Genomic DNA, 18206 nt, shown 5'->3' with positions numbered 1-18206 from the left:
CAGAAAAAGCTTTTGACAGTGTCCAGCATCCATTCATGGTAAAAACCCTACAGAAAATTGGAATAGATGGTCTTTATCTCAATCTGATAAAACTGAAAACTTTCTAAAAATCAGGAACAAGACAAAGATGTCCACTATCTCCATTCTTGCTCACATTGTCATGGAAACTTTAGCCAGAGCAACTAGACAAGAGAAAGAAAAAGAAGAAAGATAGGAAAGAAAGAAGTTAAACTATTGTTTTTTTGCAAATGACCTGATACTCTACATAAAAGACCCCAAAAACTCTACTAAAAAACTAGTAGATTTAATAAGCAAATTCAGTAGTGTAGCTGGATACAAAGGCAACACCCAAAAGTCAGTAGCATTTCTATATACAATAAAAAACTCACTGAGAGAGAAATTAAGGAAACAGCACCTTTTACAATAGCATCCAAAAAATGAAACACCTAAGAACCAATTTAATGAAGGACGTAAAAGACCTCTACATAGAAAACTGCCATACTCTGAAAAAGAAGGTTGGAGAGGATATCAGAAAATGGAAGAACATCCCTTGCTCTTAGGTAGGAAAAACCAATATAGTGAAAATGGCCATACTTCCAAAGTGTTATACAGATTTAATGCAATTCCAATCAAAATTCCAATAGTATATCTCACAGAATTAGAGAAAACAGCCCTAAAATTCATTTGGAACCAACAGAAACCTAGGATAGCAAAGGTAATCCTGGGCAAAGGCAAGGCAGGGGACATCACAATCCCTGACTCAAAATTGTATTATAAAGCTACTGTGATAAAAAGAGCATGGTACCAGAAGAAAAAACAGACTCGAAGATCAGTGGAACAGACTAGAAGGTGCAGAAACAACTCCAGACATACTACTCACCTTATTTTTGACAAAGGTGCCAAACCCATTCCCTGGAAGAAAGATAAACGGTGCTGAAAAAACTGGCTCTGCACATGCTGAAGATTAAAGTTGAGCCATATCTTTCACCAGGCACTAAACTAAATTCAGAATGGATCAAAGGTCTAAATATGAAAGCAGAAACATTAAGCCTGCTGGAAGATAAGAGTGGGTTAAACTCTTGAAGACAGTGGTGTAGGTAAAGACTTTAAACAAAACCCTGATCGCGCAGAAACTGTCACAAAGAATCAACAACTGGGATCTCATCTTATTAAAAAGCTTTTGCACAACAAGAGAAACCACCAACAGAGTAAAAAGCAGCTCATAATATGGTAAAGTTACAAGAATATGGAATAAAGGTCTTCAGGAACAAATTAAAAGATCTAAAGTTAACTGGGCGCTGATCGTAAGTTCAAGGTCAACCTGGGGTACAAAGTGAGTTCAATCCAACCTGAACTGCATAGTGAAACCCTGTCTCAAAAAAGACCAAAAAATAAAATAAATGTTAATAGCAGGAAACAGCATTTGGAAAATGATGTTGCTTTGAGGCATAGTTTTTTTGTTTTGTTTTTTTAGGACTGAATCTCTCTGCAGGCTGCCCTTTAATTCACTGTGCAGCCCAGGATGGGCTCAAACTTGTGGCAGTACTCTTGCCCCAGCCTCCAGAGTGCCAGGACCACAGGCAGGTGCTACCCCCACCAGCTGATTGGGGCAGAGTTCTTATATTCTGTGCATATGGGTTACAGCTGGAACGGATGACATCTGGGGTTTACTACTGCTGCTCTTTCTTCTCCTCTTCCTCCTGCTCCTCCTTCTTCTTTCTCTTCCTCCTTCCCTTCCTTCTCTTCCTCCTCCCCTTTCTCCTCCTCTTCTTCTTCTTCCTCTTCTTCCTCCTCCTCCTTCTTCTTTCTTTTCTTTTTATCCTTGAAATAAAATGGATTTGGGATGTACTTTAAAATAATCCAGTGGTAGAAGGGGAGAGAACATAGAGAAGGGTGGTAGATAAAGCAGGAAAGTGATAATTAAATCTGGGTGAAGTTCATTATAGTTTTTTATTTGCTTTTTGTTTTGCTTTATTTGAACAGGTTTTGCTGTGTAGTTCAGGCTGAACTCACCATGTAGCCTAGGCTGGCCTCGAACTTGTGATTCTCCCAGGTCAACCTCCCAAACGCTGGGGTTACAGATGTGCATCACCATGCTCAGCTTCTGTTTATTTTTGCGTGTATTTTAACTTTATTAAGTTAAGAGGAAGAAAAAAAAATCTTTAGGCTAAGCCTCAGTGGCTCACCATTTTCACTAAGACAGCCAAATACTGTATTAGTCTCTTATTAATCTTTATATAAAATATCTATTTAGGCAATAAGACACATATTTTACCACTTTGCTTTACTAGTGGAAGCATTTTATTTAAACAGTTCCCTCAATAGATTTTCTGTGTTTCCAGTTTTTTTTTTTTTTTTTTAGGGTTTTGTTTTGTTTTGTTTTGTGGGAGGGTTGCCATTACAAACAATTCTGCAGTACCTTCTAACATGTAACTTTGTAATATATGCAGTATATAAAGTATAGAGGTACATCTGTAGAAAAATAAGTTAACATGCTGAGTTAAAGATATTTTGAAGGTAGTCTAAATTGTATTCTGTACTGTATTTGGTTTGGTGCTTATATATATACATAGCAATGAATGAGATGTCATTTTCCCCATATTCTTATGCATCTTGCTTTTTCGGTGGATAGTTTTAAGATATTAGTATTTAATAGAAATTTAGTTATTAGAAGTGTTTGCTTCTTATCTGCTAATAAATGTTAGGGTAGAAATGAAAAATAACTATATTCTGAAGTTATATGCAAAAAGTTAAATTTTTACTATAGAAGAAACTTCTTTGTTTTACTTGTGCCCTATTGCTGTCTGGATACTTTTTTCCTTCTTGATTTCAGAAGAGTAAATATATTTCTTTCTTTTTTTGTGTTTTGATGTAGGTCAAAGTGGAGATGGCAGAACTCATCTTAATGACAAGTACGGCTACTGACTCCCTTAGGCTCCCACAGGACAACCTGCAGACAGTGAACATAAGATATTTTGGATGCTATGTCGTGTGGAGGCGAGAGATGTTTAGATGAGCCTTTTTTTTTTTTTTTTTTAATCGGTATTGGGGATCAAACTCACAACTGTGCGCTTGCAAGGCAGGCACTTATGCCACTGAGCTAAATCCCCAGCCCCTTAGATGAGCCTTTGTATAGTCAGGTGACTGGCCTTTTCTTCCATGCTCTTGGCTGCTTAAATTTGTCCTCCCATCTGATTCTTCTGAGATTTTGGTATTTATGTTTAAAGTGCTAGTGTATATATGTAAAAAGGAAACCATATACTTTGGGAATTAGAAAAGTGAGATACGTGATTCTGTTATAAAATGAGAATACAAAAAATGTCTGTACTGTTGATTTAAGATCGAGCCTCTTAAGACTTAGGGACTTGAGAAGGAAGTCTTGCCTGGCATGTGTGGGGTCCTGGGTTTGATCCCTGCATCATGACAAAACACAAAGCAAACCAAAAAAGGGACCATACTTTTCCTGAGCATTGTGATGCCTCTGGCAGTCAGGCTGTAGAATTCACTGGTATTGTATCCTCAAATAACTGTTGAAATATAAGGGTCTGCCTTGGGTTTGACTTGGTGGGTCATCATTCTTAGAACTAAAAATAGATTTATAGTGGGGCTTCGTACTGATTCCAAGTATAATTTTCTTACCAAGTTTGAAAGCCGACCCTGGCTTATCAGGACACAGTTAACCATGGCACCGTCTTATGCACATAGCCACTGGTCATAGCCATGCACACAGCCCACTCAACGTTCTGCATTCTGCCTCATTGGTTACTTATCCCTCCTCTGTGGAAGAACATAAATAAGGTCATAGAGTGGAAAGCAGAGTGTGTTCTCTTTAGGGTGGGACTTCTCACTTTGGAGTGGGGAGTGAGTGTTCCTTCCTCCCCGGACACAGGAGGAAATGCAAGATGTCTTTCTCCCTGTCCTCCTGCCTGTCATTAATGCCTCACTCTGTAGGAAGGAAAGTCGGAGAGTGAAGCGGGGTGGAGAGCACTTGAGTTAGTTGAAGGCAGACATACTCAGCAGGAGCATTGCTACGGCCCCCTAGAGAGTGTGTGAAGCTGCTGCTTTCCTAAAGTGGAATATTTATGAAGGAAGAGGAAAAGCAGTAACGGGCAACTTCAGTCACCCTGGCAGATGTCGGAAGTCTGATCCACTGAAGGAAGGCGTAGTGGCATGCTCCTGTAATCTCAGCACTAAGTCAGACTGAGAGAAAGTCACAAGTTCGAGCCCAGCCTGAGCAGCTTAGTGAGACCCTCTCAACATAAAAATAAAAAGGGCTGGGGATATCCAGACATGGTGTCACATGCCATATATCCAGCACTATGGTAGCTGAGGCAGGAGGATCAAAAGTTTGAGCCTGGCCTTGGCATCTTAGCAAGACTCTGTCTCAAAAGAAAAAAAGGCCTAGAATGTAGTTTAGTGCAAAAGCCCTTGATTCAATCTCTAGTACCACTAAAAAAAAAAAGCGTTGGAGCTCAGTGGTGGAGTTCCCCTAGAATCCATCCCAGCTTGAAAAGAAGGAGGACTGTGGGTACCATGGAAACTCATTTTGGACTTCATTCAGACTGATTGGATAGAACTGGTTGATGATATAAGGTGTGACAGGGATTTGGGGTTAGAGTGACCATACCACCTTGAGTCAAAGTGGTGAATGGAGATCCGAGACAGACATTGGTCCTTAGAGATGCAGCTCTATTCAGATAAAGTTGTATGTGGACTCTAATTCATGAACAGATAAAAATAGCCTTGCTCCAGGTGAAGCGAAGGCCCTGCAGTTGGTGCTGCAAACACACACACAAATACACAAGTACACACGTGCACATCCTTTCCTCTCTCTACACTGTTAGTGGACTCTTAAGTCCTAGAGGCTCCACAGGGCACAGCCGCTTCAGGAACGCAGAATTCTAAGTGTTCTGGGGACGGTGGGTATGGCCCCATGTGTAAAGACACTAAGAGCAAATAGAATCCATGCACCAAAATAAAATCTCAACTGTAACGTGTACAGTTGACACCAGTGGCTGGTGGACTTGATTTAAAAGCCCTGCACATGAGTCTTCTCTCCTTCTGCTGAGTAGGTGACTGGGCACAGCACTGCATTCTCCTGAGTCTCAGTTCTGACTGCTCAATGGGGCAGCAATGCCTCCTGCTCTGAGAAACTCAGAGGTGCTGTGCGTATCAAATGAGAAGGTGGAAGTGGGTTTACTTTCCAGGGTTTTGTAGATGTTCGTAGTTGTTATTACAAAAAGGAGGCGGAGCCTAATGTGTGCTCCTGTCTTTTTGTATTTGTGAATGAGAACATCATTATATCATATTTCCTTGAAAATAAGACCTAACCTGATTTTGATCCCCAATACTGATGAAAAAGCAAAAAAATCCTGCATAATTAAACACATCATAGAACATTCTTGAGCCTTTTTTTTTTCTTTTGGTACAGGGATCAAACTCAGTGACTTTGTGCTTGCCAGGCAGGCACTTATGCCACTGAGCTAAATCTCCAGCCCATCTTGAGCCTTTTTAAAAAAATGTATTCTCATAGGGGCATGGTGGCACATGCCTATAATCCCAGCACTTTGTAATCCCAGCACTGAAGGTTGAGGCAGGAGGATTGCTGCAAATCCAAGGCCAGCCTGGACTACAAAGACAATCCAAGGCCAACCTGAAATGCATGGTGAAACCCTGTCTGAAAAAACAAAAAGACTTCAAGGCTTAAATCAGGATGAGATCGTGCCACGGACCTTGCCGCTGCACTGTAATGGGAGGATCAGCCTCCACTGTTCAGAGGCCAGCTTCATGTAGCTCTGTCGTTCAGCACTTGGAAAGACGCAAGGCTTGGGAATAGGCTGGTGCCAAGGGAGGAAACAGGTGAAGAAACCGAGGCCTTGAGAAGTAAAAGTTCTGTCGCCATCGCTATCTCTGCCGCCGCTGTGGGCTTTCCTGCAGTGTGTGCCCAGCCTCCCCGCAGGAGTGGTCCGGAGGATCAGTTCATGTCTATGAAGTTTCTATATTAACCTGCTGTTCGGTTATTAGGGTGTTGTCTGTTGCCTTTGTCCCCTTCCTTTCTATTCTTTCTGCTTTTCCCTGAGGGCTTGGAGTGATTTTCCCAGTGCTGATTCAGCCCTCCTCCCCAGCTGTGGAGTCAGGGTTGCTGCTGGCAGCTCACTGATCTTTTCCTAGACTTCCAGCAAATGAATTTGTTTCATTTCAAAGCTGTTTGTTTGTTGTTTTAGAGATAGAAGATGTACTTCTTTCTTGGCATTCATTCAGGACAGTATATCCCTAAGAAGTCCCTTGATTGTGTGGCCTTTATTTTTACTTCTTGTATGTCTAAATTTGTTTTGGTTTTGTTGGTCACAGAACTGGACGCGCAGCTTCAGGGCAGTCATAGCTAATACCAGAAGCAGCATTGAGCCAGAGCCAGTAAAGGGCAGGCGTGGCTGAAACTGGGAGAGAAAGCAGAGTACAGAGACACTGCTCCAGAGTCTCATTTCCTTTCCTTCCTTGAATCAAAACTCCGAGAACAAGGCCTCGTACTAGGCGTGTGCAGTGTCCCTCACATTCAGTTAAGTTTGTTGAGTGTGTGCTACAAATTTTTTCCTGAAATTGTCCCAGCTCAGCTTAGGAGGTACTAAGGCTTGCTAGTTCCTTGAGGTCCACACCCCTCCCCATTATTACTTTACTGGAACTACTTGGAAATAAAACCCCGGTTCCCAATTTGGAAGCTATTAGCAGCAGCCCAAGGATCTATCTCTGGATCCCTGAAATGCTGCCACCTCCTGGATAGGAAGTGACAAGTGACAGCAGCCAGCCAGCAGCTGTGGATGGCTTCCTGAAAGTGGGCGCCAGAGGAAAGCTGCCAGCCCTGTGGCAGGAACCAAAGGCCCTGGGAGCAGGGGCTGAGTTCCCACATAGGCTTTGGTCCAACCAGAGGCTGGGCTGCTGGGAAATGACACAGAACACTTGACTTTTGGGAAGTGGGTCACTGCATCAAACTGCATAGCCTCCTGGTGTAACTGGCCACTGATCCCGAGATGCCTCACTTGGAAACAATTTTCAAGATGTCTTTGGTCTCTGAGCAGACCTGTTCCTGTGTTGAAGTTAGAGGTTTGGCACCCAGTAACGCAGGGTGAAACAGACAAAAAAGCCCTGCATCTGGGGAACGGGTCCCAAAAGCCCACGCTCACGCACCCGTTCCATAACATCAGTTAAGGAAAGGAGCAGGGGTTAAGGGCAGGAAGGGAACTCTAATCAGCCTGGCCATGCTAGGAAGCAGAGAAGTTCAAAGTCGGTCTTCAAGGGCTCACAGAAGTCTCAGATTTTATAGAAATGAGGAATAAAGGCAAGCGTTGTGGGTTCCTATAGCTGGCAGAGTAGGTAATCTTGATCCGGTTGTGGTCTGGTGGCCTGGTAGCTCTGCACTGGTTCTGGGAGGCTCTGCGACAGCCGTCATCGCTAGAGGAGGAAGCTTGGTCCCATCGTGAGATGAGGGCAGCCTCAGTTCCTGACGTGGGGTAACCGCTCATCACTGGGTGGTCTGGAAGCCTCTGCAGGTTAAGGACAATGACTCAAGGCTTCTAAGTATCAGCCCAGGGAGTCTGGACTGGGTGCTGCAAAAACTGGCAATTGAATAGCTCTGCACATTCTGAGAATTAACTTCTTTTACTCCCATCTTGTGTCCTCAGTCTTGAAGACAATGAGAGAGGCCAAGTAACTAGAGCTAATAAACTCTGTAGCACAGGCACTCTGGAAGTACAGAGCTGAGCAGGGATCTCACGCGAAGTGTGAGACAGTAAGGGAGATGTAAAAATGAGGGCAGAGGTGCCAGACTTTATCCTGCTTGTAATTAGGCATCTCAGACCAAGATTTTAGGTGCCTGTTACAATTCCAGAGGAGACCAGAAAACCTGCCCTAGGATGTGGCGTGGAAGAGGCAGGTCAGAGGCCCAGCACACAAGGGGACAGTGGCTCCCACTAAGGGCTGCTTTTCATTCCTCCAGGCAGAGGTCTGAGGATTTTTCTCAACACTGCTCACTGCTGTGATCCAGAATCCTGCACCTCGCGACCCCTCACAGGTCTTGCTTCACTTTTGCATCACAGTTCCATGTACATCTCAAGTCCATGCTGAGAGGGATGGCTTGCTTTGAAATCTCTAGAGGTTCTCTGATATCCCAAGGGTGAGGTCCAAGTTTGTTGTTTTTTTTTTTTTTTTGTCTTTTTCCTTTTTATTGGTACCAGGGATCGAACTCACAACTGCCTGCTTGCAAGGCAGGCGCTTATGCCACTGAACTAAATCTCCAGCCCCAAGGTCCAAGTTTTTTTGAGGTCTTATTATCCTTTATCTTAGGATTTCCTGTACTTTTCGATCCTCATGACCCCACAGTGTCCTTGCCCTTCCCTTTATGTCACTTGATGAGACACCCCTGATAGTCTAAACAAACAAACTAAACAAACATTTTCCTTTTCCTTCTGCTTGTGTATCTTCTATCAAGCCTTGCTCTACAAGCCTTGAACTGCAGTTTCCTTGTCTAATAAATAGAGAAAATAACATATACTAGTAGTATTGTTGTGAGGAGGATCAGTTAACTAAAATATATGTAAAATCTCAGCCATGTTCAACATATAACTGCTTCTTCCAAAAATGTAGTTGCCATTAATAATATTTTTCTTGCTTATGTTTCTTGGATAAGCTCCTGCTCTTCAGTAGACTATATTCTTTAGAGTGGTTACATGTAAATACAATGTGTTTTATTCAAGGAATTTGAACATCTGTTATGGTTTGTGTCTGGATGGCCCCCCACAGCCTCAGGCAGTCATGGGAGCGGGCTTCTAGAATTTGTGATTGATTCATGGTCCAATGCAGGGATTATGGGTGTGAGTGCTACGTCATCGTAGGGTGGGTGTGGCCTACATACAGTATAAGAGACAGGGTCTTCTGTGTTCTTCCCCCTTTGCTCTGGTTGCTTTTGTTGTCTTCCACCACCATGAACTGTTGCCCTCTGCCATGAGCCACCCTGCCTTGGAGCCAGCAGACTATGGACTGAAACTTCCACAAGCTGTAAGCTAAATAAACCTTTTATTCCTTAATTTTGTGTGTCAGATAGTTTGTCCCAGCAATAAAAGAAAAGTAACCAACATAGCATGTACAGATTATGGTGCCTGCAGATAGTCCTAGAATCAATTCTCCTGGACACCAAGGGATGACTGAACTTAGAGACTTATTAACAGAAAATTCCTAACTGGTAGTGTCTTCTTCAAAACTGGAATTAATCAAATTGTTCTTTATCTCTTCCATGGTGATTTTTTGGGAATATTTTTTGGGGAAAATTCATGGAAAAACTGAGTGGAAAGGTCAAAGCTCTTCATACATCCCTGCCCTCACAACACACTGCTTCTGCATTACCAGCACCCCCTAAGAGTGGTATGTTGTTTGTAACTGATAAACTTACATGGACAACATTCACCTAAAGTCCATGCTTTACAGTAGGGTTCACTTTTGGCATTGTATGCTGCATGGATTTGACAAATATAGGTCATGCATCCACTATTATATACGGATAGTTTCACTGCCTAGAAATCCTTGTTGTACTCTGTTCCCCACGTCCTACTGATTTTAAAGACATTGCGCTTTGAGCCTTTTTTTTTTTTTTTTTTTTTTTTTTGAGACGGGGTCTCGCTATGCAGTTCTGGCTGGCCTTGAGCTCACTTTGTAGCCCAGGCTGGTCTGGAACTCACAACAATTCTCCCGCCTCAGCCTCCGAGTGCTGGGATTACAGGCGTGAGCCACCACGTCCAGCAAGCCTATTTTCTTGAAATTTCCTGATCCCCATGGCTTTTACCAACCCTGTGCTTCTCATTAATTCTTAATACTTTATTTCTACTTTTATCAGTCCTTATTATAATTGATTAATTCTGGGTTTCTTTGTGTGTGTATGTGGGGTTTTTTGTGTTTTGTGTTTTTTGGTCTTTTTGAGATGGGGTTTCATTATATGGCGGGGTGGTCTTGAACTCACTCTGTAGCCCAGGCTGGCTTCCAACTCACTGGTCTCCTGCCTCAGTCTCCCTAGTGCTGGGGTTACAAGTGTGCACCACATGCCTGGCCTTGATTCTGTTCACTATATGTGCGTGTGAGTTATTCACATTGGTAAGCTTTATGAGTTCTTGAGGTCAGGAGTACATATTTTGTACCCGTTCCAGTCTGCCTAGCAGTTCACGAGACAGGTGCTTAGTTACCTGCTGGTTTCAGTGGTCGAGTGTTGTAGGGTGGGTTCAAGTCTCAGCTCTTCCTACCCTTTGGCTTTCCTGGCAGAGAAAGGAAACCTCACAGCTATTTTCAGTTCCAAGACCTCGCTCAGGGCAACCTGGATGAGTTGGGAACTGACCACTTTAGCAAGATTAATCCAGAGACTTGGATTCTTGCCCTACTTGGGCCAAAACCAAGCAGGATACCCCTTCCCAGCAAGGAGCTCTGGATCCCACAAGCTGGCTTTGACTTGGATTTTAATTCCCTCGCTGGCCTTGGAAAACCCTGAACTTAAGGGTTGGCTCCGGTCTCTTCAGTTCTGCCTTAAGACCGTGTAGCCATGGCAGAAAGTGACCACGTGAGGGCAGTAAAGACCCATCACGATGCAGCGAACCGGCGCAGAGAGCCGAAAGACAGGTATTTTAAAACAGAAAAGGAAGAATCAGAAAACCCCGAGAGTAAAGGAGGTAAGGGCAGCAGGGTGATTCCGTTTCCCGGTGGTTTCCAGGCCCAGGACCTGGAAGCAGCACGATGGCCAGGGTCCATGGTCAGATCCAAAGGGTGCTGCCCAGTCCCTTCCACCTTGGGATAGTCCTTCTCCAGCTACAGTGCAAACACCCTGTGGAAGAACTGGAGTATTACCTCCTTACGTCTTAGGCTGTTTACATGGCAGTTTGAAGGCTTTTCACCCAGCTGCCCCTTTTGAATGAGTCTCCTACCAGTCAGTCTTGAAAAGCAGAAGATGGAAATATCATCCTCTCTACCGAAGAAAACAGCCTGGAAAGTTGAAGTGACTTCCTCAAAGACACATTGAGCTTGTGACGGAACCAAAGCTAGATCAGAGTTTCTCTGAGTCCAGGGTATCCGCTTATTCCTTCTGGTTTTCAGTTGTTTATGTCTGTGATGTTTTTGTTTGCTTGTTTTGTAGTACCGCAGATCAGATGGTAGCTGGGGCCTCACACTACACACACAGCTCTGTACACTGGGGTTTTTAGGAGCAAGGCCTGCTGATTCATCTTCAGATTTTTTGTTTGGTTTTGGTTTTGTTTTTTGAGACAGAGTCTCACTACATAGTCAAGGCTGGCCTTGAACTTGCAGTGACCCTCCTGCCTCAGCCTCCCAAGTGCTGGGATTATAGATATGCACCACCACACCTGGCTTTCATCTTCAGATTTTTGAATGGTGTCCCTTAATCTTTAGAGCCATGACTGGATATGCTATGTAAGGTCTGTCCCTTAGACATTAAGAGTCCGTGGTTTGCTTCTTATCCTCCATGATTTGATCACTGTGATTGTAGCTGGGCACAGCCCTAACACACATAGTAGAGGCCGTTAGTTGAGGATTTTTCTTTTTTGACTTTTACTAGCATGTGGCTGTAATGCACAATGATTACATTCACTGTAGAGAACTGTAACACCGGCTGAGCAGACATGTACACAATACTGAGCATTTCCACAGGCCATCCCTTTGGCCGCTAGCCTAGTAATGAAAAGGGGGATGGGATATGTTAAATGTATATTTAAAATGTTTCATATTATTCACACAGTGTTGCTTAGAATGAGGCCAACTCTTACAATGACTGCAAGAGAAAAGTAAACACTAGTGTGGGAATACTGTGCAACCAGGCGAGAAGCGTGAAGCAGGTGTATCCACAGTAAGTTCACGAAACTCTGGTGAGGGAGGAAGATAGAACAAAACTGCCAGTCACATTGTGTGTGTGTGTGTGCGCGCGCACGTGTGCATGCATGCACTATGGGAGAACCCAGAGCCTTGAGTGTGAGGCAAGTGTTCTGCCAGTGAGCTACATCCCCAGGTTTTGTTTTTTTTTTGAGGGTCTTGCCCTGTTGCCCACGCTGGCTTCAAACTTGCGTTCCTTGTTCCCGAACCTTCTGAGTCGCGGAATTACAGGCTTGAACCACCAGTCAAAGTCTGAATTACAAGCTTGAACCACCAGTCAAAGTCTAGTTTTGTCATGCATAAGCCATGTAACCTTGATGAGGCTGATGACCTGAAATGAGCCTGTTTCCTCGTCGGTGAAGTCGGTGATGAGGAATTCCCACCCTCCTTAACTCCAATTGGCATGTGTGCAAGCTTGTTAAGTCTGGAATGCACCATGTTAATGTCTGGCAATGCGAATGTCCCAGAGCCAGGGCCGCCTCTCTTCCACCGCAGACATCATCTCCCAGCTCCCCTTCATTTCCCAGGGGCCCCAGAACCAAGTCCGTTTTAGCTCATTGTCCACACCTGGGTCTGCCACTCTGGGTGGGGAGGCGGGAAGGGCTGGAGAAACCCTGGATTCAGTCTGGGAACAAGTCCCAGCACATGTCACTGTTTGCTTTGTCATCCTGATTCAATGACCTCATACAAGGAAGGGAGGAGCACAGGCACTGTTCTCTTCCAGATACCTACGGAGGCTTCTGACATCCACTGTTTCCCTTGGCACGAAGGGCAGGTGCTGGCCTGTGTGTCTGAGGTCTGAGCTAATCTTGGAAGTGAAGAGCAGCACCTCCCACAGCTGGCCTGCCTCTGCTTCTTGGACAATGGCCTTGAGCACAGGGCAGTGGGCGCTGGGGTGGGTGCTGGCGTTGGAGTCCAGGCTGTCGTCCATGTTCCTTGGAGGGGCTCTGGGACACACAGCCCTAGCCCCATGTGCTCACCAGTCTTAGTGCTGCCTGACTGGGGTTAGGGATGGGCCTGTTGCTCCCCTTAGGGAGAAAGTGCCTGCAGATAGGTAACTTCTGACTGGTCCTCCCCCTGGTCCTCCTGGGACAGCCAACAGGGGACCACAGCGGGTCACAGGTGCCATCGCCCTCATGGATCCATGTATTAATGAACCCTCACCGAGGACCTTTTACTGTCAGGAACTCTTTTACCCCATCCCCTCTAGCACCCTGGATTTAAAGTTTAAATAAATGATTTTATTGGGTAAATAAAATTGGATTTGTTTGCATTTTCAGGTTTTTAGTAACCACATATTTACCAAGCTGCAAAGAAATGGTTCAGATCAACACAAAATAAAATATTATTCTGTATTAATATCCAGTCAGAAAAAAGCCAAGAAATACAGCATTTGAGCTGCCCTGTTAATCCTAAGTGGACATTTTTTTAAATTTAAAATTTAAAAAGTAACTGGTGGAGCACAGAGTCAGTTCAAGGTTGGCATAACAACCGACTCTTGAAGAGTATTTACAGAGGCTGCACAGGCAGATGGGGCAGACCGATCCAGCTGCCCCGACACCTCCATCCCAAGCCCACTCACTGGGCCCAGCCGTGGCTCGAGCTCAGCAAGTTAGAAGCCAGGGTCCGGAGTGGAGCTGCTGCGGGTGGAGATGAGAACAGGAAATCTTACAGCCAAATACTCCAATCTTTCCCCATCGCAGACTGGAAGAATGGATGCAGGAAATCCCACTGATAGTCCTTTTGTTCCCAGGGCTGGGGGTATAGCAAAACCTAAGCCAAAATTCTGCCCTAGGGCTGGCCTGAAGCCTGTCTCCCACCCTGGCTACCCCACCCCTTTGCTCTAAAAGTAAACCATTTATTTTCTATGATTTTTAAAAATTGGCTCATCTCATAAATGTTCCAGAGTCAGAACAGGCTGTGCCAGGACTGAAACAAACCCGCTGAACAAATAAACAAAATGGACATGGGGGTGGGGGGCACTCAGTTGCATTCCACAAGGCCTGGGCTCCCTCAGCTCTAATGGGGTGGGGCGCGGTCTCCAGGGTCCCTTCCCCGTGGGTCCTCTAAAGCCAGTTATGTAGAGGGGAGAATTGCAGAGCTGCCAGAGCAGAAGCTTCCTTGGTGCGACCTTGTGAGGATAAGAGCTAACAAGGCCGGGAGCAAACTGGGGCCAGAGCTCCACCGTTCACTTGCTACCGAATGGACATCTGCGCTGGGCTCTGTCCCCTTGGGGTGGCACAGGGAGTGGCCGGGGGTCTAGCAGAGAAGAGAAGATGGCAGTGTCTTGGAATCACCCAGCTCTTGCCCATCCCAGGGCCTCTGCCTCTGCTGTTCCTCCTACTCTGCTGATCTCTCCCTTCCTGTCCTTAACGGCATCCTCTGACCACCCTACTGGTGGGAGCCCGTCCCTCCTGCCACTTTCCACCTCTCTCCAAGGTTGTACAGCTGTTTGTAAGTAAACATCTATTTATGAAGTCATTTATTTTCCATCTTTCTGATGAGTATAAGCTACCCAAAGGCAAGATCTCTGTGTTTTTCCCTTCTGGAGTCTCAGCAGCATATACATCTAGAATATGTGAACAATTGTTTGGCAGATGTCATTTTTTTACTTAGACTACCTTGTTTAATTCTTTTAACAATTTTTTTAACAGCAAAACTTTTTGCACCTTCTTTAAGCCCATGAACGAGAACAAAACACTTTTTTAAAAAACTATTTTTAGGGACTGGGGATTTAGCTCAGCAGCATAAGCACCTGCCTTGCAAGTGCACAGTTGTGAGTTCGATCCCCGGTGCTTATAAAAGAAAATAAAAAAGGAAACAAACAAACAAAAAAACAACCTATTTTTAAAACTTAATAGGTTGGGGCTGGGGATTGAGCTCAGCGGCATAAGCACCTGCCTTGCAAGCAGGTGGTCGTGAGTTCGATCCCTGGTACCGATAAAAAGGAAAAAAAAAAAAAAAAACCAAAAACTTAATAGGTCAAGTAAAAATTTCAGAGACTTTTTGTTTTTAATTCCCATATTTGGCAGCCACAGCTCCCACTACAAGAATATAGATAGTGGTATTTTTTTTTCCCTTTCTCAATGCAAAAAAAATCTGTTTTTGGAAATGAAAAAACAGATTTATCTTTCTTTTCCACTCTATAATCAATTGAAAAGGGAAGGCCAAATAGCTGAATAATCCATTAATTCAAGTACCTCATACTAAGCGACTAAAGGCCTAAATTTCACAAGAGCATACACTGCAGTTTTGAATATTACACATTGTTAATGTCATGTGTTCATGGAAAAGCATGTAGTACCCTGAGTGTCACTGCACACACTTGTAACCCTAGCTATGTAGAAGGCTGAGGCAGGAGGATCACAGATTGGAAGCTTCGTGAGACCCTGTTTCAAAATTTAAAAATAAAAAGGGCTGAAGGTACAGCTCAGAGAGTGCATGCTTGTCTGCTGTGCATGAGGCCGTCTTTTAAAGATCTTAAGACAGAGCCAGTCTATCATTATCTGGACTGCAGTGCGGGGACGAAGCCTCAGGGTGCAGCTTACACGTGGAAACTAGGGTTTGAACCCAGGATCCGTCAGAGCCTTGCTCCCCCGCACTGCAGGGACAGGCAACAGGAGGAGGCTTCCACAGGTACCCCAGCTCTAATTTTTTTCTTTTTTACTTTTGAAATTTTGACATAGTTTTAATTTACGAAAAAACTGTGGGACTGGCTCAAAGCCTTAGTGTACCCTTCCCTTGGCTGTCTGAAATGTCAACGTTTTGCTGTATTTGTTCTAACCTTTTCTTTTTTTTCTTGCTTTTTTTTTTTTTTTTTTTACATATTTGTACTTATTTTCTTTTTTGGGGACCCTTTGAGCATAAGTTGCAGGCATTGTATTGCTTTGCCCTTACACATGTCAGTGTGAATGTCTCAAGATCATGGGTTATTTTCCGTAATCGGGAAAACCAGATACTATACTCTTATTTAATACCCGGCCATATTACAGTGCATTAGGTTCTTCCAAGTGTGCTCTTAATAAAGATGTTTTTCTCTGGTCCAGGATCCATTCCAGGTTTCACAATCCGTCTCTGTAGCTTTTAGCTTAGAACAGTCCCTCGGCCTTTCCTTGTCTTTTGTGATGCTGGCGTTACTCAGGAGCACAGGTCAGCTGCACTGCTGAAGGTTCCCGGCTTGGGTTGCTCAGGGCTTGATTCAGGTTAGGCACCGGCTAGCAGGGCTCCCACCGCAGAGATGCTGGGTTCTCAGCGGGTCCCAGCAGGAGCCACTGCTGCCTCTTTGTGTCTGGGTTGGTGATCATGACTGGGGTCACTTGGTTAAGGAGGAGTCTATCAGGTTCCCCTTTGTAATTAATAGTCGGGTGGAAGATTCTGTAAGCTGTGAATACCCTGTCTGCATTAAACCTTCGCATCTTTTGATGATTCTTGACTGAATCGATTGTTGATGTGATGATTACAAAATGGAGATCTTGGTTGCGATTTAAAGCTGGTGTCTCTGTTCCGGGATGATGGGACCGGGTGGGAGAAGGGAGCGGGGAATCTAACCGGTGAACAGCTGGCTTCTCAAATGTCTGGATATCTGATGTTGACTTCTCTTTTTTTTTTTTTTTTCCTTTCTCCTTTCTCCTTCTCTCTTTTCTTCTCCTTCTCTTTCTCTCTTTCTGCAATATTAATGATAGAACCCAGGGATTTTACATGCTAGGCAAATGCTCTACCATGAAGGGACATCCCTACCTTTTACTTACAAGACAGGATCTTGCCTAAATTGCCCAGGCTGGCCTTAGACTTGGGATCCTTCTGCCTCAGCCTCCTGAGTAGCTGGGCTTAAAAGCATGTGCCATCACTCCCAGCCTGGTATTGACTTCATAACCTGAGTAAAAAGATAAGAATCATATGGAATTTCTCATGATAGAAGATGCTCGCTCTTCATGGATGAATGAGTTCCATTTCTGCAGCACCTACTAACTCCCCCAAATCAGTCATCTAGCATCCATTATCTCACTTAGCCTTTACGACTCTGTGAGAGCATGTCGCTGCCCCCAAGGCATGGACAAGGAAACTAAGACTCAGGAAGGTTAAGGCATTTGCCGAAAGTCATATAGCTAGAAAGCAGAAGAGCCTGGACTCAAAGCCAGAGTGCTGGGCCCCACGGCCCTGCCTTTTTCCTTGGGGAGGAGCCTGGGTTGTGTCGGGGCAGTCCTCCCAGGCAACCTCCCAGGGTAGGTGGGCGAAGGTGAGACCAGGCTCGGCTTCCTGCTAGGGGTCCGCTTATCTTACAGCCCTGGCCAGGGCTCCCGACTTACAGCCACCTGCACTGAGTGGCCCTTGGCTGGAGGAGGCCCGGGAGCATCTCCTGCCCTTGCTGCTGTGGCTCCCGTCAGCCTAGGTGGCAGAACCATCCCCAGACAGTGACTCATGGGTTCCTCTGTGCTCAGAAAGGCAGGAAACTGCACTCTGGCATGACAGAAAGTCTTTCAACAATAACCTTGACTGAGGGGATTTTCCAGTTAACCCTGGAGAATTTCAGTTAGCCAAAGGCTTATTGTGTTCTTGTTCTCTGAAATTTGGTAATCCGTGTACGCTGAGTATTTATGGCAGTCCTCATTAACCGACAGTTCAACTAAACAGGATTTCCCCACTGGTTTGGATAAACCATAAAATCACAGAATCACCAAGGTACCAGGGCTCTGGGGACCATTTAATAGGATCCTTCATTAAATAAATGAGGAAACTGAGGCTCAGGGAGGGCATGAACCCACCCAAGGTTATCTAGGTCATTATGTCATAGCCAGAACTAGAAAGCTCCAGTTCAAAGTGCTTCGCACCACCCCAGGGATTACTGCAAAGCATGAAACCTTTATGTTCAGTTACCCGAAGGTTAAATTTAGCCTAAATTTTTGTTGGGCTTACAGAGTTTTTTAAAAAGTTAGGCAGGGCTGGGGATTTAGCTCAGCGGCATAAATGCCTACCTGGCAAGTACGAGGTGATGAGTTCAGTCCCTGGTACCACAATAAATAAATAAATATAGAAAAAGAAATAAATAAAAAGTTATAAAGTTTCATGTAAAAATTTAAAAATCAGTGTTTCTTTTTAAACTCTGGAAAAAACCTGTCCACACTGGACCTGATGGCAGTGTAAGGAGTGGGTGCGTAAAGACAGCAGCCACTCTCGACTGGATCAAGATGCCACTTCCTGCCACTCCCTGCCACCATGGGTCTCCCTGCCCTACTCATTTCATGACCTTGCTTGGCATTAGAATTTAGGCTCTCTGGTTAATTCAGGGGAGGGGGCTA

At 44.6% G+C, this 18206-nt stretch overlaps 1 protein-coding gene and 1 long non-coding RNA gene across 3 annotated transcripts in view; one reads left to right on the top strand and one right to left on the bottom strand.

The window, feature by feature from the left end:
- Slc4a1ap (solute carrier family 4 member 1 adaptor protein) overlaps positions 1-9077 on the top strand; it is a 53328-nt gene extending 44251 nt beyond the window's left edge. Inside the window, exons 14-15 of one of the 2 annotated variants that reach the window (XM_063230526.1) lie at positions 1475-1580; positions 2876-9077. In XM_063230526.1, coding sequence (XP_063086596.1) covers positions 1475-1580; positions 2876-2906 — 137 coding nt within the window. In that variant the 3' untranslated portion in view covers positions 2907-9077. The remainder of the gene's footprint in view (positions 1-1474; positions 1581-2875) is intronic. The other variant, XM_013155821.3, reaches the window with a different exon arrangement.
- Positions 9050-16997, bottom strand: LOC134471574 (uncharacterized). Its single transcript, XR_010041030.1, has 2 exons — positions 16659-16997; positions 9050-16574 (listed from the first exon to the last, which is right to left on the bottom strand). It is a non-coding gene; the product is annotated as an uncharacterized LOC134471574 (long non-coding RNA).
- Between the last annotated feature and the right edge of the window lie 1209 nt (positions 16998-18206).

This window comes from Cavia porcellus, unplaced genomic scaffold (assembly GCF_034190915.1).
Source record: "Cavia porcellus strain 051 isolate PalLab524CR breed Dunkin Hartley unplaced genomic scaffold, mCavPor4.1 scaffold_1, whole genome shotgun sequence".
Taxonomy (NCBI): Eukaryota; Metazoa; Chordata; class Mammalia; order Rodentia; family Caviidae; genus Cavia; species Cavia porcellus.
This window is presented reverse-complemented; position numbering and strand designations above follow the sequence as displayed.